This window comes from Globicephala melas, chromosome 3, assembly GCF_963455315.2.
Source record: "Globicephala melas chromosome 3, mGloMel1.2, whole genome shotgun sequence".
In the NCBI taxonomy this organism is placed as follows: Eukaryota; Metazoa; Chordata; class Mammalia; order Artiodactyla; family Delphinidae; genus Globicephala; species Globicephala melas.
The window spans coordinates 56918555-56940522 of NC_083316.1; the positions used below are offsets into that span (position 1 = coordinate 56918555).

Genomic DNA, 21968 nt, shown 5'->3' on the forward strand with positions numbered 1-21968 from the left:
GAACTCTGATCGTGAATTTGCATGTAGTTATAGTTAAGCTTAACATCTCAGAAGGACCAGTAGTGAAATCCTCTATTATCCACTGTTTGGGTTTTTTTAAAATAAATTTATTTATTTATTATTTTTGGCTGCGTTGGGTCTTTGTTGCTGTGTGCGGATTTTCTCTAGTTGTGGCGAGCGGGGGCTACTCTTCATTGCTGTGCACGGGCTTCTCATTGCGGTGGCTTCTCTTGCTGCGGAGCACAGGCCCTAGGCACGCGGGCTCTAGAGCAAAGGCTCAGTAGTTGTGGCACACGGGCTTAGTTGCTCTGCAGCATATGGGATCTTCCCGGACCAGGGCTCAAACCCGTGTCCCCTGCATCAGCAGGCGGATTCTTAACCACTGCACCACCAGGGAAGTCCCTATTATCCACTCGTTACTTCAGGCTCTGTTTTTAAATTTCTTGATGTAGCAGGTTGTACCAGTTACCATTTAATCAGGCAGGGCTAAAGTGACCATTTAGTGGAACATACATTTTTAGTCTGATATTTATTGAAAACAGAAACTACATGTTAAATCTCTGTGTCTCCAGTTCTGTGGTATCATATATAAAGGGTTGTCAGTAAATTGTGTTCATGATATAGGCTAGTCTCGGTCTTTTTTCAGTGTTAGGCTTATTTGATTTTTAAATTATTGCTGATATTTTAATTAACACTATCAGGTAACACTGGAACATGTTTCAGAACAATTAAAAACATGTAATGGGATCTGATGTGATTGTTTTCTACCAGCTTTTTTTTTTTTTTTTAAACCAGTACTTGTTCATGTTTTTTCTTTTTAGGCCTTATTGAATTTGAAGAATGTGACCCTGCTAGTGCAGTTGAAGGTAAATTGACTAGTTGTAATGTGTGGGAGCTAGCTAATAGCTTCTGTTTACTGAATAGAGGGGCTGCTATCCATTGGTGTTAGCATGTCTATGGAGTGATGTAAAAAATGTGAATGTGGTTTGAAGACCTGCAGATATTAATGTTTACTTAATAAAAATAGGTTTGCCCAAAGGAATATTAGTGTGTTAGAATATAGATTTTTTAAAAGATTAAATATAACATGTATTTGTTTGTAGATATGCATTGAGATTGTTTTCTCCACTGATATCAATCTTTAAACATTCTAATGTCATAAATATGAAACTCATCACTACATATTGATGTATACTGCTTATTCTACAATGGGTAACATTTTAGTAATTAATAAGGTTATGTATTAATGCTTATGTTACTGTCATTCAAAATAGGCGATGATTTGACTTAGAGCAAGGATCCACAACCCTTCCTATTTAAATTGATGTTTTTCATAGTCTGAAACCCAAGAGATGTCTGCAATTTTTGTTATGTTTTATAATGTTACTTTGTGAGCTTCTAGAAATAATTTGAAAGCAGTCTTCTGTTTTTTTCCAAGACCTGTGTGAGAATATGGAGAAATGGTTTGCTGTTGTGTGTAAGGTTATTAACTGAGCAGTCAACGAGCTCTGGGGCCTAGACTTTTTATAATTACCATCTGTTTGACTAAGAGCAGTACTTATTTAAGTTCTGTGTACTCAAACTTTAAAAGTTCTTCAGAAGTTTAAAAGAATTTTAAAAGTTCTTTAAAAATGTTTATAATAAATAACACTCTGTGAGAATAAAAATGTATTTATTTTTAAAATATTATAACATGCTTTGCAAATAAATGGTTCAGGGAGTTAGTTTTGCATGAAAGCAAGTACATTATTCTAAGACATCTGGATTATAATCCTGGCTGTAGTGTTAACTAGTTGTATAACATTGAGTTAAAAAAACAAAAATAATACTCTGAGTTTCCTCATCTATAAGGTGAGAGGTTAGCTTAGGTGTACTCTAGTTCTCAAAGAGTTAAGTAGCTAAGCTTTAAGTGCTGAATTCTGTTAACGATTGATAGCATGACTGACGTTTAAAAAATAATTTGTCATGCAAGAAGAAGAAGAAGAACTGCCATATTTGGCAAAATAGAGATGGTATTTGTTCCTCATTTATGGTTAGATCCATTTATAACGTTATTTGTATTAGAGATAACATATGGACAAAAGAATGCCGTATTATAAGTTTCCCATGTCGTACTGTTAATGGATCTGTTGTCAACTTTTCATTTAAAACAACACGTTTATATTTTGTGACCCTTTATACCGGGAACATGATTTGACCTGCATTTATAACAAAATCTAATATAGTGAATAATGTACTTTCTTTGAAGTCTTAAGATATCTGCAAGTGCTTATTTTGCCTGAGGTGATTTAGGGGAAGAGAGAATTTCACTGATCAAATCAATGTTCTGTGTATAACCTTTTGGTGAATAAAAGGCTATATTATATCAACATAAGAAAAATTTAAACAGACTATGACTTATTTAAATATTAGGGTTTAGCAGTTGATACTTTCTTTCATCCAAATTTAGTATCAACAGTTATGAGCAAATTGTGTGTCAAGATACAAGATGCATTCATAAGTTTAATATATTTATCAGGAACAGTTATGTTTCTGTAACAATATACATTTATTTTAAGGTATAAGACCAAGGAAAAGAAAGACTTTTGGTTTACCAGGAATAATTAAAAAGGAAAAGGATACAGAGTCTGTGTAAGTATATTAAATATTGTCAAAATCCTTTCTATGGTTATAAATAATTAAGAATAAGACTATTGTTATGAATTTGAAAAGAAAAAATTCTTTTGGAAATAACCCAAAGTACATATGGCTAAGATGTGAAAAATACAAACTTTTCTAAGAACATTTGCCAGCTCCTCTAGTTTTAGTTAAAAGTGTTAACTTTTCTTATTATTTTAAAATTTCAAGATGAACGCTTTAGCGTTTTGAAATTGAAACTTTAAAGATACTCTTATTTTATAAAGTGATACATGCATATTTTTAAAAATCAAGCAAAAGTACAGAGAGAACTAAAAATTGTTCTAAGTCTTAATAACCTAAGAAAAACACCATGGTCAGCAATTTGATGAAAATCTTTCAAGACAACTCTAACCATATAGTAAATTAGTGATATATGTGTACATAAATGGAAAATGTTAAGTGGGGGAGAAAAAAGTCCTAACATATTTTAAACATTTATATTAATTCGTCATTTTTAGATGGAAGATGGAGTATAAATGTCATTTACCTTTTTTAAAAAATAAATTGGTATACAAAGAAATATAATTAGAATATAAGAATTAAACTAGTATTAGCTAAGTCAAGTTTTCTGCCTTGGCTATACATTAGAACTACCTGAGAAATTAAATATATCTATGCCAGGCCCTGCTTCAGACCCATTAAATCAGATTCTTGGGGCGGGAGGCCCCAGCATAGTTTTTGTTTTGTTCTAAGCAGCCTGTGTGATTCTTAATATACACCTGGGGTTGAGAATCATTGAACTCTGTGATTAACTGGAGACAAATTGGAAATAAAGGAACTTTTCTTTGCTTAATTATTCAACCCATTTAGAATGAAGAGGCACTAATCAAAAGTCTTGAGTGATTTGTTGACCCAGTAACATTGACTGAAAATTTGTTTCAAGTCCCTGCTTCTCTAGCATAATCAGCAGAACTCTCACGAGGTTTAATATTTTGATGGCCATTCATATTTTCAATATAAGAGAACAATTTGTGCTTTGGGTGGTCTTGCCTCCTCCCTGGTTATACGCTTATCATCTGAGTTTCTTGGAGTTTCTGCCATTCTGAATGTCTCTTTCTTTCCTCCTCCCTAGTTGTATTGATACTTGGTTTAACAAATTAAGACTATTTGCAAAGTGATTTATGCCTATAGCTACTGTCTCTTCTGCAGATGTCTTTTTTGAGCATTGTGAAGAGGGGTATTTTGCTAAGGGAATGGAACCTAATAGCTCTTTTATAACATTGGAAATTGAAGTCTGAACAATTGATTTGTAAGTAAATTTTTAAAATGTAGCCAGTTTATCTGTTAGTGGCTACATTATAAAGAGTTAAGATGTTTTTATAATTGATGGTTTTCACAGCTGTTCATTTAGGGAGCTTATAATATTTTTGTATATTCCATGTTTTTAAAATAGCTTTTCATGATCAGTAATTTCCCAGTATGATCATTAGGGCACTTGGATATTGGAATATTTTAACCAATAAGAATACTAGGTCAGAAAACTAATGCCTAAATCACTGCATCATTATTGCCTTCTTTCAACACTCCCTGGCAGGAAAAATGTTAGAATTCACTTTGCTTGAAATGTCCGAGGCTCTTGGCATGCTTCTTCTCATAGCCTGAAGGTTTTTGAAATGCCAGCAATTGTGGACAAGGGGTCCTGCTCAGAGCTTGGTCTTCCTGGGGCTTCATCTGCAGGTCTCATACTGCGCACTGTGAAGGCAAACAGATGAGTGCTTTACCACAAAGACTGGAGAGTTCTGGCTTAAAACCAGAGAATAAATGGTTTGGAACTCCTATACTTACTTTTATATTTAAACTTTATCTTTTAAAAAAAGAAGAAAGAAATGTTCAAACATCTTAATTTGATTCTGTACAGGGATTGAATATTATTACAGTAGCTTTTCTGGATCATTTCCTCAGTGTATGCATAGGTTTTTTTGACATAATATTCCTTATAAGGAAGCTCTTTTTCAAAATTTGCAATTTTAAGTAGCTATAAAGACGTGGGGTTTGCATTTACCCTGGTGCTCCCATTTGAATTAAGGGCAGAATAGTCATCTCCCTCTTTTTTCATTTTTTCAGTCTATTCCATCCTATATTTAACAAATTCTTTAATTTATAGATTTCCCTATATCTGGATTGATACAGATTACCTGTATCTGGATTGATACAGATTACCTGTTTATCTTATATAATTTAGTATTAATTTAGTATTTTTTATTTTGTTCATTTGGCTCTTAAGGTGTACCTAATATGTGTGTTTTCAGGCTGTTATTAAAGTGGCAGAATTTGATACTGTATGTAATAACTGTCTCAAGCCAAAGAGTATACCTAATCCAATGCCTTTTAAATATGCTAATTTTTGTTTGTGAACTTCTTTTAGAATGTATACATATATATTCTTCTAAGCTTGTTCCTCATGGCTTCAATGCCTTTAATTTTATATATCTAGTGCTTTATTTGGTTAGTTGAGAAGGCTGGTCTTCTTTATGTTTTAGTTTTACTTTTAAAATAATAGTTTTCAATAGATTATGTCCAAATTTGTATTTGCTTATCAGTGAAATGATAAAGTATCAGTGCTCAACTGCATATTACATTAGACTAACAACTATTCCAGCTGGAAGTCTAGCTACTCACCTAACATATTTGGAAAAAAGTGGTTTCACTTCTATATATACTAGCTTATGGAAAGTACCTCAAAGGAAATACGTTAAAATTTTTTTTTAACTTTCTCTACCTGAAGGATTAAAAGCCACTAGAAATCGTAGGACTGACAGCTTCCTTGACATGACACGTGTATATTCATGGAAAAGAACTATTTTTGAAAGTAGTTTTACAAATATTTATAAGCTGTTTGTTTTATTTTGTCTTGCAGTATCAGTATAGGGGAATGTCTTTGTTTGAATTTTAAAATCATTTGGTATATTTTAATATTCATGATTTGATTTCTCTAAATATTTTTATAGAGTTTAAATGAAAGTTATGTTTAAATACCAAGGCAAACACTTTTGATATAGTATATTGACCAGATAGTTCTAATAGTTGAATATGTCTGATATTTTGTTTGTTTTAATAGGGAATGCCCTGATGCAGATTCACTTGTAAGTAGATTTTACTTTGGTATAAACAGTTTAGCTATTTTCATTAGGAAATACCCAGCATATTTGGGTTGAGTTTGTTTACAAATCTTTCCAAGAAAAATACTAACCATGTTATTAGAAATTCCCTATTAAAATTATTTTACAAATGAATTTTTGGCTTTACATTGCCAGATGCTTTCCTATTAAATAGAAGGTATTTCTAACTACTTTTGAAAAGTGGACATTTTACTTTTAAAATTGGAGTGGAGCCATAGCATATTGCTTTTTTCTTGGGAAATGTGTCAGATTTCAAACCTGCCAACTTTATTTTAAAATGTGCTCTTACTAATTGATTCTTAGATCTATTAAAATACTACTATAACTGTTCATGTGTTTAAGGTTTGTTTAGGGGACTGTCATTTTAGAAAAAGTAGCAACAACCATGGTTAGTACTTTAATGTGCTTTTTATTTTGTTTTGTTTTAAAGAAAGTTTGTTTATATTTCTTGTTTAAATATATTTCTTCATATATAATTAAAGAAGACATCAAATGGAGCCTCCCTGTGGTTACAGTGAGAGAATAGATTTACCAAATGATGGAAGTAGTGTGTAGACAGATATGTTTTACAGATTGGTCATTAAACACTGATCATGTTGGTAAGTGTAGTAGAGTCAGGCTGTCTCTTTTATTGTTCTTACTTGTGTAACTTGTTTCTTTTGGCTCCAAAACATTATGGTCTTTTACAGCATATTGGTGTACCAAAATAAAGAACTACATATTTTGTAAAACATTATGTTTTATGTTAATTAAGATAAAACTAGTATTTTTTTTCATATTTCAGCTTTAAAGTAAGAAAATTACTATTCATTAATAAATTTATAGTGAAAATAAGGAAATAGACTTCTGATGAGTTCTAGGCTTAAAATCATCAGTGTTTTTGGAGTTGTAACATTTACCTTACCACTTGCATGTTTTGATACCCTTGGTTTACTAATTAATGAAAAAGTCAGCAGATGTGTTTGGGATTTACTTTAGTGTTCATCATGCATTTTATTTCTGAATTATTTATAGCATTTATTTGATTGCAAAATTGAATAAAAATTTTAATACTTCATGTTTTATATGCACTCCTTTAAATAAAATATTTAAAATTTTCTCAGTTAATTGATACTATTCTATAATGATCAATATTAAACAATTTTGAACTTCAGCCAGTATTTATCTGGAATTAGAAAAGGACTTTTAAAGAGGACACGAAATTCTACTGCTATATAAGAAATGATTGATAAATTTGACTGTATAGAAATGAAAAACTTACAGAATTAGAAAAAATACACCATAGAAGGAGTTGAATCACTAAAGATAGTTGGGCAGAGTGTATTTGCAAGATGTTTAACAAGGGGCTAATTATTTTCCTTTGTAAAGTTTTGATACAAATTAGTTTAAAAGGTAAGCAAGCATCCTAGTAGGAAAAGGGCATTAAGATAAAAACAGGCAATTTTCATAAGAAGAAATAAAAGGTTGTAGTGAATAATCATAAATGTTGTTCAAAATAGTAGCCTAATTCTGATGCAGATTAGAATGAAATTACTATATTCACCTATCATATTGGCAAAAGTTTTGATACACTCATACTGTTGGTAGGAATGTAAATTGGTATAATCTGTCTTGTGGATAGTTGGCAGTATCTCCCAAATAAGAAATGTATATTCTTTTTGACTCTGCAATCCTGCTGCTAGGGCTTTACTGTTACAGCTATATTCACAAACTTTATGTGTGTGTGTGTATGCTTGACCAAGATATATGCTTATATAGAGGGGGAGGGAGAAAAGGTGGACAGGGATAGATGTTCATTTCAACATTGTCTATGTTAGCAAAAAATTGGAAACACTAAAGCATCCATTAAAATGGGGATTGGTTAAATTATTAAACATTCACTTGAATAAATAGATGTTATAGATCTAGGTTGCTCGTGTCGGTTGAAATGGGAAGACCTTACTAAATAAAAGCAAGTGTGATCTTTTAAGTAACTGTTTTTTAAAATAAATAAATGTGTGTCTATTGTATGTATTCTCTTTTTTTAAAAGAATGAGTTACAAGACACTGAATTGTGGTTACCTTTGAGGAGAAGGATTACAGTGGGGTCAGCAGGGAAAGGAGGCTTTCATTTTTTGTTGTTTCCTTTTATTTATGGCCTGTTCATGGCTAGTCTTACTATTATTCAAACATCAACAGGCTACTTTGGTAGGGAAATTATCCATCATTTTCTATTCCTTTTTTAAAAAGTCTATGTATGTAATTTAAAAAAATTATTTTGAGTGACTACATCTTTTGAAAGTTGACCAAGGAAGTGTAAATCGCTCTCTTAGTTTTAACCAATTTCCTCTCTCCAAACTGAGACTGAGAAACATACCATTGATTTGCAAGCTCTATCCCAATGTTTTGTTAAAGTTACTACCACCACTATCCACCAAAACTGCCTTTAAGATTGTTGGCTGAAGTTACATGCTCTTTTCTTCTTCTTGTACTGCTTTTGACTTAATGCTTTGCTCCAGCAGTATGGGGCCCTAATATAGAAACCATGGATTGAATGGACAAAGATGTAAACAGGTAATGTGTAAGTTTTTATTAATATCATGAATAGTTCTAGCATTGAAAACCTGGTACAGTGAGCATCATTGCTTTTTTTTTTTTTTTAAACACACACCAAAAAAGCGTTTTATTTTGAAATAATTGTCAATTTACAGAACATTACAGAGATAGTACAGAGCAGTCCCATATACCTTTCATCTCGTTTCTCTTGATGGTAACATCTTGCGAAACTTTGGTACAGTATTGTAACTAGGATATTGATACTCATACAGTCAAAATAGAACATTTCCATTAACCAAGGATCTTTTTTTTTTTTTTTTCCTTTCACCTATTTAACCCTCTCCCAGTGCTCAAATCCCTGGAAGTCACTGATCTGTTTATCACCTCTATATGTTTGCCCTTTCCAGAATGTCGTATAAATGGGATCATACAGGATATAGCCTTTTCAAACTGGATTCCTTTACCAGGAATATTAAATATGCATTTAAGATTTATTCATATTGTTGCATGACTTGATTGTTCATTCCTTTTTTATCACTGAAGAGTATCCCATTGTATAGATGTATCATAGTTTACTTATCCATTCACTTATTGAAGGATGTTTTGGTTGCTTCTTCTTTTAGGTGATTATGAATAAAGCAGCTTAATAACATTTGTGTGCAGGTTTTTGTGCGAAAATAAGTTTTCAGATCAACTGGGTAAATACCTAGGACTGTGATTGCTGGAAGGATCTTTCATTTTGATTGCTCCTTTTCAGTCACTTTTGTTCTGTTCCGCCCCCTCCCTACACACACACACACACACACACACACCTCTGGCAACCACTACTCTTTTCTCGATTTCTATATATTTGTCATTTCAGGAATGTTATTTAAGTGGAATCATACTGTATGTAACCTTTTGAGATTGGCTTTTTTCGCTCAGCACCCTTTTCTAGAGATTATTCCAGGTTGTTGCATACATGAATAGTTCATTCCTTTTTATTGCTGAATAGTATTCCACGATGTAGGTATACCAAAATTTGTTCACCTATTGTGGGACGTTTAGTTGTTTCCAATTTTTGGCTGTTAGAAATAAGTTACTTTGAACAGTTGTGTACAGGTTTTTGTGTGGGCATAAGGTCACTCGCGACACTGGTCACTTTCTTTCTGAAGTCTGTTTTATCTAATAGTAAGGTAGTCACTGTCTTTTATTTTTTAAATTAATGTTTGCATGGTATATTTTTTCTATCATTTTCCTTTCAACCTACCTATGTTGTTATGTTTGAAATGAGTTTTTCACGCGTAGCATATGGCCGGGTCATGTTTTTTTAATTCATTCTGCCAATCTGTCTTTTGTTATACATAGACCATTTATATTTAATGTAATTATTGACATGTTGGGGTTTGTCTGCCATTTAATTTTTTGTTCTCTATTTGTTCCTCTCTCTCTCTTTCCCTCTCAGAATATTGTTTTATTTTTCCTGCCTTTCTGTGGGTTATTTGAACCTTTTTTAGAATTTGATTTATTTATAGGTTTTTTTTTTGTTTTTTTGAGTATATAACTTTGTATATCTTTTTAGATAGTCGCTGTGGGTCACTCTCCAGTAAGTTCAGATAGTTGTTTATGTTTATTTTGACCAGAGTTTATAGATGTAATCTGCAGGAGATTGATTCAAAAGCAGTTTATTTGGTCTTACAGAAAACAGCTCAGTATTATTTTAAATTAGTACAACATATAGTACAGTGTACTGTAAACAAATTTAAAAATAGTGTCAGTAGCAGATCCCAGATAGAATCTCTAGGAGAGGGACTTCCCTGGCGGTCCAGTGGTTAAGACACTGTGCTTCCACTGCACGGGGCATGGGTTCGATCCCTGGTCAGGGAACTAATACCCTGCATACTACTTGGTGTGGCCAAAATGAAAAGAACCTCTAGGAGATTAAATATCTGGTATGTTCTAGGGTACCAGGAATAGGAAGAAAGTATTTTGAAAAAAACTTTTTTTATTCTGATTTCTAATGGTTTCTTTATTTTATTTTTTAATTAATTAATTTATTTTTGGCTGCATTGGGTCTTCGTTGCTGTGCGCAGGCTTTCTCTAGTTTTGAGTGGGGGCTACTCTTCGTTGCGGTGCGAGGGCTTCTCACTGAGGTGGCTTCTCTTGTTGTGCAGCACGGGCTCTAGGAGCATGGGCTCAGTAGTTGTGGCACGTGGGCTCAGTAGTTGTGGCTCACGGGCTCTAGAGCACAGGCTCAGTAGTTGTGGCACACAGGCTTAGTTGCTCCACGGCATGTGGGCTCTTCCCAGACCAGGGCTCAAACCCGTGTACCCTGCATTGGCAGGCGGATTCTTAAGCACTGCACCACCAGGGAAGTCCCCAGTTTCTTTATTTTTTAAGTATTTTAAAGTATTATTTGCATATTAGTAAGCAGCATATAGAACTCAAAGAAAGTGCTCTACTTCTAGGGTCATAACTACATCACTTGTCATCTTTTTATCTGTGGAATCTGTTCTTTACCCTATATTAGATATTTCACTTCTAAACTTTAACCCAGTCTGTTAACTCACTGCTAACTACGTTAGACTGTTTATTCAGCTTGGAAACTGTAACTATGTAAACCTTGTGCTGTGCCTGTCAGGTTAGCATTCCTTCATATTTCTCTTGCTGAGCTTTAGCAAGTGATTGGAGGAAGAATGGGAAACTCTAGGAGTAGAATGATACTAGCTGCCCAGTTATATCCAACTGGTACACCCTGTCTTTTCTTGGCAGTTCTTTTTCTCCCCCATTTAAAAAATGTTTTTATTTAGAAATATGTTGTAACCTACAAAGAAATACAAGAATAAAATAGTATAAAGAACACTTGTATACCTTTAACTTTTTACTACATTTGCTTTAACAGTTCCATTCTCCCTGCGTATGTGCATGTGTATATTTTTTTCTGATCCATTTGAGCATAAATTTTATATTCTCTTACTTAACCACAAAAGCATTTTTAGAGAAGTGTCCCTTCTGTATCCCTTCTCCACCACCCTTCCTTCTTAGGTAACCAGCTTTATTGTGTTCTGATTTATCTTTGCAGTGTTTTTTTGTTTTTAATTTTTTTTCATAAAGATAGCAGATATCTATATGGTTTTTAAATTTCCCCTTCTTTCTTACTTAAAAGGTAGTATACTATATATATTCTTTTGTACTTGGCTTTTTTCAGTTAGCAGTATTTCCTGGAAGTCACTCCATTATCAGTTCATGGAAACTTTTCTCTTTTTTTTTTTTTTTAAATAGCTGCATAGTACTTCACTTTGTGTATGCACCATAGTTTATTCAGCTATGCTTGGACATTTAGTATTTTCCAATAATTTTGAGTTACAAATAATCTCTGGTGAATAACCTTGTTGCATATGTATTTTTTAATTCTTGGGGGCATATCTTCAGAGTAAATTCCTAGAAAAGGAACTCCTGGGTAGAAGGGTAAACACGTAAATTTTTTGTTAGATATTGCTAAATTTATCTCTGTAGGAATTGTACTATTTTGTATGTATACCAATAAAGTATAAGAGTACATTTCCTCACAGCTTTGCCAACAGAGTATATTTTTTAACTTGAGTTTTTGCCAGTCTCATGGAAAAGAGGTGGTATTTTAGTATAGTTTAAATTTTCTTGGTAGTCTTTTTGTTTTGTTTTGTTCTTTGTTTGTTTGTTTTTTGCTATACGCGGGCCTCTCACTGTTGTGGCCTCTCCCGTTGCGGAGCACAGGCTCCGGACGCGCAGGCTCAGCGGCCATGGCTCACGGGTCCAGCCGCTCCGCAGCATGTAGGATCTTCCCGGACCGGGGCACGAACCCGTGTCCCCTGCATCGGCAGGCGGACTCTCAACCACTGCGCCACCAGGGAAGCCCCTTGGTAGTCTTTTATTTCTGTTTTTTTGTTCTCTCTCAATATATTTTTTAATTAATTAATTTATTTTTGGCTGTGTTGGGTCTTTGTTCCTGCGCATGGGCTTTCTCTAGTTGCAGCAAGCAGGGCTACTCTTTCACACTGTGGTGGTTTCTCTTGCTGCGGAGAACGGGCTCTAGGCGTGTGGGCTTCAGTAGTTGCAGCATGTGGGCTCAGTAGTTGTGGCATGCAGGCTCTAGAGCGCAGGCTCAGTCGTTGTGGCGCACGGGCTTAGTTGCTCCGCAGTGTGTGGGATCTTCCAGGACCAGGGCTCAAACCCGTGTCCCCTGCATTGGCAGGCGGATTCTTAACCCCTGCATCACCAGAGAAGTCCCTGTTCTATATTTTTTTTGTTTTTTGTTTTTGTTTTTGTTTTTGCGGTACACGGGCCTCTCACTGTTGTGGCCTCTCCCGTTGCGGAGCACAGGCTCCGGACGCGCAGGCTCAGCGGCCATGGCTCACGGGCCCAGCCGCTCCGCGGCATGTGGGATCTTCCCGGACCAGGGCACGAACGCGTGTCCCCTGCATCGGCAGGCGGACTCTCAACCACTGCGCCACCAGGGAAGCCCTGTTCTATATTTTTGATATGTTTTTCCATTTACTTAAGCTGTCAGTCCTCTGGTTTTACCACCTGTCTTCTGTGGATGCATACAATCTTTTGCTTTTATTTCTTCACTTTGAAGATTTAGGTAAAAATTTGGTTATTCACAGAACTGCTGGCATGCCTAGCCAAACACCTATTCTCTTCCTTTCAGTGTTTATCCTGTTTGTTTTGCAGTGCTTTTCTCTTTCAGACGTCTGAAGCGTGGAGTGTCATTTGAAGCTAATTATCTAAAAACACATAATTTCCCAGTGTTAATAATTTTGTTAATCTGTGATATTTGATAAATGATAAAGCTCCTCGGTAATAGTTAAGGCTGTTTTGCTAACCTTTAATGTTTTTGCAGTTGGAGGCATTGTTACAGTAAAGTTTTTCTTCTTCCCCATAGAACATTCCTGATGTGGATGAAGAAGGCTATAGTATAAAACCAGAAGCAAATCAGAATGATATCCTTTCATCATCTGGATAGTCTTATGGATTGTGTTGGCATATATAAGTAGACAGTTAAAACAAAATAATCTATTATTTAATAAAGACTCTTCAAATTTTTAATTAATTGTAATAAAATGTGCCTCTGTGATCTTTATTTGACATGCTATGAATAAAAGTTAGTAGTTACATTTCAGATAAAGTCCATCTTATCTCAGAGTTTTTTTGTTCCTTTTTATAAATGTGTGAAAAACTGGTTGTGCATTAAGATAATTTAAAAACTCAATTCTTTAACTGATACTCACATACCAAAGAGAACCATTTCTACTCGTCTAGTGATTCTGATTCTGAAGATGAAGAACCAAAGAAGTATCGGATAGAAATCAAACCTATGCATCCGAATAACTCACATCACACAATGGCTTCCTTGGATGAATTAAAAGTATCTATAGGAAATATAACGCTCTCCCCAGCAATATCTGTAAGTAAGAAAATAAGCAAGTTTGCACTCATTATACAGAAGCCTTTGGGGTTTTGTTTTTTGGTTTTTTAACCTCATCTACCTGCATCTGATTAATTTTAGGACTAACGAAAATTAAAACATCACATAGTAAATAGTTAAGCATGTTGGCTGAGGAAATACTTATAATTTTTTCAGCTTTATTGAGGTACACAGTTTATAATTTTTATACAGGCAGATGAATTTTTGAGTTTGGTTTAGTTTTGCTTCCTTTTGAATGTGTTTTAAACAAAAATGTGGAAAATGCACTATTTCTGCCATTTGATGTATTTTATAAATAGTGCTGTATGTCTCAGGCAGAGTTTTGTGAACTACAGTATTAACCTTTTCCTCATCTAATGTTAAAGTTTTTCATCCATTTTTTTGGTGAACTTTATGTAAAAGGAATTCCATAAAAATCAATTTCAAGTGAAATTAAATTATATCTTTGCTTTTTTTTTTTCTGTCACTGTAATTAATGGTTGTTTTTCCATACTTTTCATACAGGAAAAGGCAAATAAGAATTCGTAGTGGTAGTGGTTAATTCCTCAATTCTGAGATACTAAACTTGATAGCTTTTGAGGGAGAAAAAAATCACCGTAATCTTTCTATCGATGTCATACTCTTAAATTTAGAAATGTTAAATTATGGGAAAAAAGCATGTCTTAGAATGTCAGTTTAGTTTATCTGCACATACTTATTGTAGCTGATGGAGAATAAAAGTTCTCACCATTTTGTATTTTATTTAATTACATATTTTAAGTAGACTTTATGTATTTGTTTAGAAAAAGTGTTTTTCTCCCAGTCATACACTTGTTGAATTTAATTTGAGAACTTTTTTCCACCAAATTTCTGAAGTGAGGTTTTATTCTACCATTACTATTTAACATTAATGCCAAGATTAAATTATGGTTTATATTTGAAGTAGGAAGTTGTGAAGCCATTAAACATTTTTTATTGTGTAAAGAGCATAACTAATTTAAAATATATATGTAAATAAATAAAAGCCTAGAGGACATATATATATCAAAATGTTAAGCATCTGTCTTTGGGTAGTAAGATAATTGATGCTTTGTGCTCTTTTCTATTTTTTTTAAAAAAGTAAACGTGTTAACTTCATACTCAGAAAATAAATAATAATCAGAAAATTTTTAATTGTTAATATTTGAAAAGAGGGGTCTTGAGAGTATATTTTGTTGCCCAGTTCGCTTATCTAGCTTAAGTTGTTTTTCCCTCCAACAGTGTATGTGTTTTAAGGTATATAGATTTTATCAATAGACATGATTAAGACATGCTTATTAGAGCAAGGAAATATATTTTAAATTCTAAAGCAAATACTATGTTTTTCTTTTTCCTTTTTTTTAAACACTATGTTTTTCTTTTTCCTTCCATGTACTACTAGAGACACAGCCCAGTAAGTGCAAGATTTTATATTTTTACCTATTGACTTAAAAAGAAATTGTATATTTGAACATTGATTTTCAAAATATTTGTGTTTTTAAATCAGCAAGTCATAGTATGTTGCTGTAGATACTGGTATTTTAAAGCATTTTATTGAATGATTTAAAGGTACATGTATTATTTTTTTGACTACAAAAAAGTTTTTTCTGTAATCTTTTTATGTAAATACGGTTTATAATTGAGCAGGTATATTAAAAACTTAAAATTATGTTCCCAGTATTAACATTTTATCAAATATTTTATTACCGCATTAAATTATTTAATGATACTTAGTTTTTGCATTTCTATTTTAGGTGCAGATGAATCGGAATTCATCTAGTAAGTTTGACATTTAAATTGGTTATTTAAGTCTATTAAAATTTATCAGGGAATTTGCTAAGCTTGTAGCCTAACATATGTAGTTGTAGAAATGGTTTTTTTTCATCATGAGCCATGACGACAGACTAGAAGGATACTTGTTTTGCAACAGAAGACAACTTATCTATACTATTTCTTTTAGTTTTGAGATATGCTTTAAACTTGAATACGTGGCTACAACGTTTTTCAGAAATCAACAAAGCCAAAGAGCAGCTTCTGATTAAGCACGTAAAACTGTTTAATTAGCATAACTCATCCTCATGAGCCAGAAGGCACTTTTTTTTTTTTAATATTTATTTATTTATTTGGCTGCGCCAGGTCTTAGTTGCGGCATGCAGGGTCTTCGTTGTGTCGTGAGGGATCTTTAGTTGTGGCATACAAACCCTTAGTTGCGGCATGTGGGATATAGTTCCCTGACCAGGGATTGAACCTGGGCCCCCTGCATTGGGAGCACAGAGTCTTAGTCACTGGACCACCAGGGAAGTCCCCAGAAAGATGAGTTTTAGCTTGATCTATTTTTAAGTCGTATCACAATTGCAACTTCTAGTATAAGATTTTTAGTACAGTAACTCAAATTATACTAAAAATGTTTTTGGGGTATTAACACCATTTGCAGAATCATGTATTAAACATAACAAGAGTTGTGGGGAAAATAGAGTTGAGGCAGCCCACACAAAAGCTATGCAATTTTGTGAACACAGTGCTTAATAAAAACCATGACATCAATTGTAATTAAAAATTCTAGCACAATTAAAAAGACCTATTAAATTCATAATAAATACCAAACTAAAAGTAGGCTTTTACTTTCAAAACATAAATGGTAAGTAGCTTGATGATAAGGGGATGTGAGGAAAATGAGTATAAAAGGGGGCTACTGAGTTATCAAGATGAGGGCAAAATGCAAAAAGATGACAGACACCACAGTAAGCACCATGAGGCAAAACAAACAGCTGAAATGAGCCAAATGGGAGAATGTGATGTGAATGGGCATTATGTACACTGTTGTATTCCTCATAGTTTGCTGTAATTACCCATGTTGATGTATTTTGCATTCATCAGCTATTGCTTGGTGATGCAAAACATTAAGATGCAATGAAAATTGCTTACTAACCAGCAGGACTTTTGTATTACTGACACTGTTCCTCCATGTACCAATTGCTTATGAAATGATTCATGTTATAAATGCAGAAGGTAGCAAAATAGACTACCTTATAAAGAGACCTTTGTTGTTATAAAAATTTTATTTTTCAAAATAGGGTGTCCCAGGGCTTCCCCGGTGGCGCAGTGGTTGAGAGTCCGCCTGCCAATGCAGGGGACACGGGTTCGTGCCCCGGTCCGGGAAGATCCCACATGCCACGGAGCGGCTGGGCCCATGAGCCATGGCCGCTGAGCCTGCGCGTCAGGAGCCTGTGCTCTGCAACGGGAGAGGCCACAACAGTGAGGGGCCCGCGTACCGCAAAAAAAAAAAAAAAAAATAGGGTGTCCTTCAAGGATTAATAACTACTTTTGGTCAATAAAATAATCATTAATAATATCATCAGAACTTGAAAAATGTTTTCATGATTCATCAGTTAAAATTCTTGAGTTATTACATACATTATTTAAATACATAAGTATTTAAACATTTGTTCTGATTTTTAAAGTTGTAGCCCGTTTTTTTTTATGAACAGCAGTTTAATGAATAGTTGACTATTCATTAGTTTAGTTGACTTAAGTTGTTTCTCATCAAAAATATTAGAAGAAATGAATATTTAACAGAAATTCAGCTATTTTTTTTTTAATTTTTTTTTTTTTGCGGTATGCGGGCTTCTCACGGTTGTGGCCTCTCCCGTTGCGGAGCACAGGCTCCGGACGTGCAGGCTCACGGCCATGGCTCACGGGCCCAGCCGCTCCGCGGCATGTGGGATCCTCCCGGACCGGGGCACGAACCCGTGTCCCCTGCATCGGCAGGATGACTCTCAACCACTGTGCCACCAGGGGAGCCCTATTTTTATATTTTTAAGCATGGTAGAAGACTTGTTAAAGGCTTATTTTCCTTTTCTTCATAATTGTTTATATATGTTATTAATGCCAGAATTTAAAAATTGATGTATGTGTAGTAGTTCTCCTTACATTAAAATATTTTATTACTCAGATTATTAATTTTTTCATAATATTTCAACTTTTTAATTAGGTGAAGAGTTAACAAAATCAAAGCCATCTGCTGCATCCAATGAGTAAGTTCCACGTTAAAAATTTTTTTTAAATAGACTTTATTTTTTAGAGAAATTTAAGTTCACAGCAAAACTGAGTGGAAGGTATGGAGATTTTTACATATACATTTAGCCTCTACATATGCCAAACCTTCCCCACTATCAGAATCCCCCACCAGAGTAGCACATTTGCTACACTGACACATCATTGTCACCCAAAGTCCATGGTTTACATTAGGATTAACTCTTGGTGTTCTATATCCTATGAGTTTTGACAAACAGATATTGATATGTGTCCACCATTATAGTATCATACAGAATAATTTCACTGCCCTAAAAATCCTGTGTCCTCCACCTATTTATTATTCCCTCCCCACTACATTTAAATTTTAAGTATCCTTCGTTGTATTATCTCTGTAGTTTTAATTCCAGTACACTGTTTTTAATCATCCTGTTTCCTAAGCTGTGAAACATCATATAGAGTTTTTAGAAGTTTTAAATTATTTTCTCATTTGACAGTATTTCTTTCTATGATAATTTGTAAAAAATCCATTCAGCTGTATTTGGCCTTGGTGTCCTCACTGCTTCTAAATAAATGATAGTATCCCAAATTCATACATGTCTATATTTCAACTAGTTATTCACATGGAAATTCTCTCACTGTTTTCCTTCAATTTTGTCTGTGACCTTGTAAAGTAGACTGTATACTTTATGAACCTTTTCAACTTAATTGAAAAAGGAGAGGTCTAGAAGACATGTTGCCAGTTCTTCTTAAAAAGAGAAAAATATTTTAAGCCAGTGTTGCATGGGTCCTTTTTCACTTCTGTATTTATTAACAAGAATACTTTATTTTAATGTTTTTTGTATGAGTAAAAGTAGCCTTAACTAAATGAATAGTTTAAAATGGAAACTTTGAAAGCTAAGCACTAATCGAGCAGAGTGGAGGTATTCATTTGATTTATCATTTTTAAAGATAAGTTTAGTGTTTTAAGACTTTGTTTTTAGGAATCATTTATACAGTTGTGATTCTATACTTTATCGTAAGTGTGCTTCCATGTGGGTGCATGTTGAGATACTAGATATGTGCTTATAGGTAATTGTAATATTTTCATTATAGTGGGCCTGTTTTCTAGGATTTCTAAAAAATATTTTAAATAATGGTAGTTTGATACATTAGATTATTTTTAAATGGGGATTTTCTTTTTTTATACCATAAATATGTACAATTTTTATTTGTCAAACATACCTCAATAAAGTTGGGGCAGTTAACTTGAAAAAAAGACGGGGTGGCAAAGGTCAGGTCCTCAAGATCCTAGAGATTAAGCATCCTAAAAGGGTATATGACTAAGATGGAAAAGAGAAACATGTATGTTTGCATTAAAGAGCCAAGAGTTGAATCCTGAGAGTAACTAGTTTGAAGGATTCCAAGAGGTCAGTGGAAGAAAATCTTTGGTTATGCAGCACATTGAGTTTTTTGAAATGAGAATGTTCATGCTCTTGATTTTGTCCATAGTCTTGGTAACCTCTCATAAAGAGACATGTATGACCCATACATTTTGCGAGCCAACCTTAGTAGCCCATGTAGTGGGTTACCTAGGGAGAATTCCTCCTGTGCATGATCTACTGCAGTGATCAGATCTTTGAAGTTTGTATACAGTCGTTTATATACATGGAGCTTAAGCCACCATCCTGTACTTAAAAAGTACTTTGAAAAAAATCCTTTACCCTTTTCTTCATCTTTGATAATAAGTATGGCCTTATAAAAATTCTATCTGATTTCATATCACTTCAGAAATTATCTGTCCAAGACTGGGCTCCAGACGTGAATTAGCACATCTGATAGTGCCACAGAATTAATTAGCTGTGTGTCCTTAGGCAGCTCACATAGACTCTCCATGCTGCTTTTCATTTGTAAAACTGAAATTATTTCTATTCTGACAGCCCCTACGTTTATTAGAATATAACAAGGTTTAATCAGTGGGGATTAATCTACTCTCCTTTGCGAACTTAATGTTATTGTGGGTTCTGCTTATAGCAGTTAACAAATATGAGTTTATTAAACCTGCTAATTAAGTTCTTCACATATTCAATCATATGTGAAGCACAATGTCCAACTCTTTAATCATATATATTGAGCTTTCTATGAAATAAAGATAAGTTACTATATTTTATACTAATAAAATACTCATTTGCTAAAATCCTTATTTTTAAAATGTTATGGTAGGAAAGGGACCAGTGATTTACTTGCTTGGGACCCCCTGTTTGGACCATCTCTTGATTCATCTTCTTCAACTTCACTAACTTCATCATCATCATCAGGTAAACATATATATATATATATATACACATATATTTTTTTTTTTTTTGTAACTGTAAAGGAATGCAGTAGTTACTTTTTTCTAATTGATTTATCCATTACTTGTATGTTGTACTTAATGATCAAAAATTTAACTTGTCCTCTGATCATATTGCCATATAAAAGTGATTTTATACTGATTTTGTTAACTTACCTTAAAGACCATATGGCTTTAACAAAAATTCATCAAACACCAGCTTTTTTTCCCTTAATATATTTATTTCTAGGCATCATTCCTATATCAATGCCCAAATAATAATTTTTATTATTCAACATCATAGATGTGCGTTAATACAACCAGTCCATTCTTGATGGACATTCAGGTTGCATCTAGTTTTTAGTATTATGGACATCCGTAGATACAGCAGATTTTGTGCACATCTCATATCCTTATAATAATTTATTAATACAAGATTTATGAGTCACAAGATACGCCCATTGTTACTTTTTGCCAAACTGCTTTCCAGAAAGGCTTTAGCACTTCCCAACATGAAATAACTTTATGAATGTGTTTTAGTTGTTCTTTTGGCAAGAATATATTAAATTTTTCTTTTCTTCAAAATATGAAATCCCACTAGTCAACCATCAAAGCATGTTTAATAAAACTGCTTGTTCAAAAAACGAAAATAAAATCACTTTAAGTTGATCTTAGCCTTCTTGGGGATTTCAGAAATGCCGTGCAGTACTTGGGGTTAAAGGAATGCTTGAATGTTGGGGAGAGAACTTGAATTCAGTTCTTGCTGTGTCTTTGCTGGGATATATGCACGTTCTGTTTGATTTCATCTCATTAACTGCTGCATGAAGTCCTTTTTATTGTCCCTGTTTTATAAATAGAAAAAGTAAAGCTGAGAGAGATCAGGAACTTCTCTAACACCACATAACTAGGAAATGAAGCATGGATTCAAACCTGGATCTTACTAATTCCAAAATCTTTGTTCAATTCGTCATACTCTGGCAGATTAACAAAACAATAAGCCATGTTGAAACATTTTACTGTTAATAATAAAATAAACACTAGTATTTAAAATTGGACTGTTTAGAAACTAATGTTTTAAAAAGAAATTATAAGTGGATTTTAGGCAACCTTAACCTGAAACAATTGGGAGTTTTGAACAGCAAGAAGCAGTCATTAGGTAATTGCACATATTCTGAAGTGGCATTATAGCCTTTCTCAATTGGCATTTGTTTACTATTTAGTTTTAGGAAACTAATCTTAGTAATAGATTTTATAAGTAAAATAATTGTATAGGAAAAACTGAAGTTGTATTAAGGTCTCTTTTTTTGTTTAGTAAAAATGTCAGAATACTGTTTTGTTCTGTTTTTAGAATGGAGAAGGTCCTAATTTTAATTTTGATAATATTCTTTTATGAATTGGTTTTATTAATCTTTAGTAAAAATTTTCACTTTGTTATCACAGAAGTTTTAGTTATATAGAAATTTCTTCATAACTCCACCCTTGGTTTCTATTTTCTTTAGCACAATCTCCTTTTCAAAAAAGTGCTCTCTTTTCCTCTTGCTACCTATCTAAAGAATGTTTTGCCCATATCACTTTCAACTTCAGGTAAAAAAATGATAGTTTCATTTAGTTGTCATTTGATGTTTAGTAGGTAGGGAATGATAAAACTTTCTTTTCTTTTTTGCTTATTTTAAAATTTATTTTGCTATGCCTTTTAAAAACTTCCTATTAAGTCTAAAAATGTCAGATTATTTTGCCCTTCAAAGAATGTTAGTCATGTTGAAAAGAGACATTCTGCTGTGTGGTAATTATTATTAAGTCTTCACTTGGACAGAATATAATTATTGATAAAACTGATGAATACATTATGATG

General features: G+C 33.4%; 1 protein-coding gene across 1 annotated transcript in view; it reads left to right on the forward strand.

Annotated features, from left to right (window-relative positions):
* FCHO2 (FCH and mu domain containing endocytic adaptor 2) overlaps positions 1 to 21968 on the forward strand; it is a gene marked incomplete at its 5' end in the record, with an annotated part of 114516 nt that overhangs the window by 59412 nt on the left and 33136 nt on the right. The window contains 9 exon segments of the mRNA XM_030845457.2: positions 822 to 866; positions 2559 to 2631; positions 5738 to 5762; positions 13234 to 13291; positions 13580 to 13755; positions 15176 to 15187; positions 15528 to 15552; positions 17765 to 17807; positions 20008 to 20102. Coding sequence (XP_030701317.2) covers positions 822 to 866; positions 2559 to 2631; positions 5738 to 5762; positions 13234 to 13291; positions 13580 to 13755; positions 15176 to 15187; positions 15528 to 15552; positions 17765 to 17807; positions 20008 to 20102 — 552 coding nt within the window.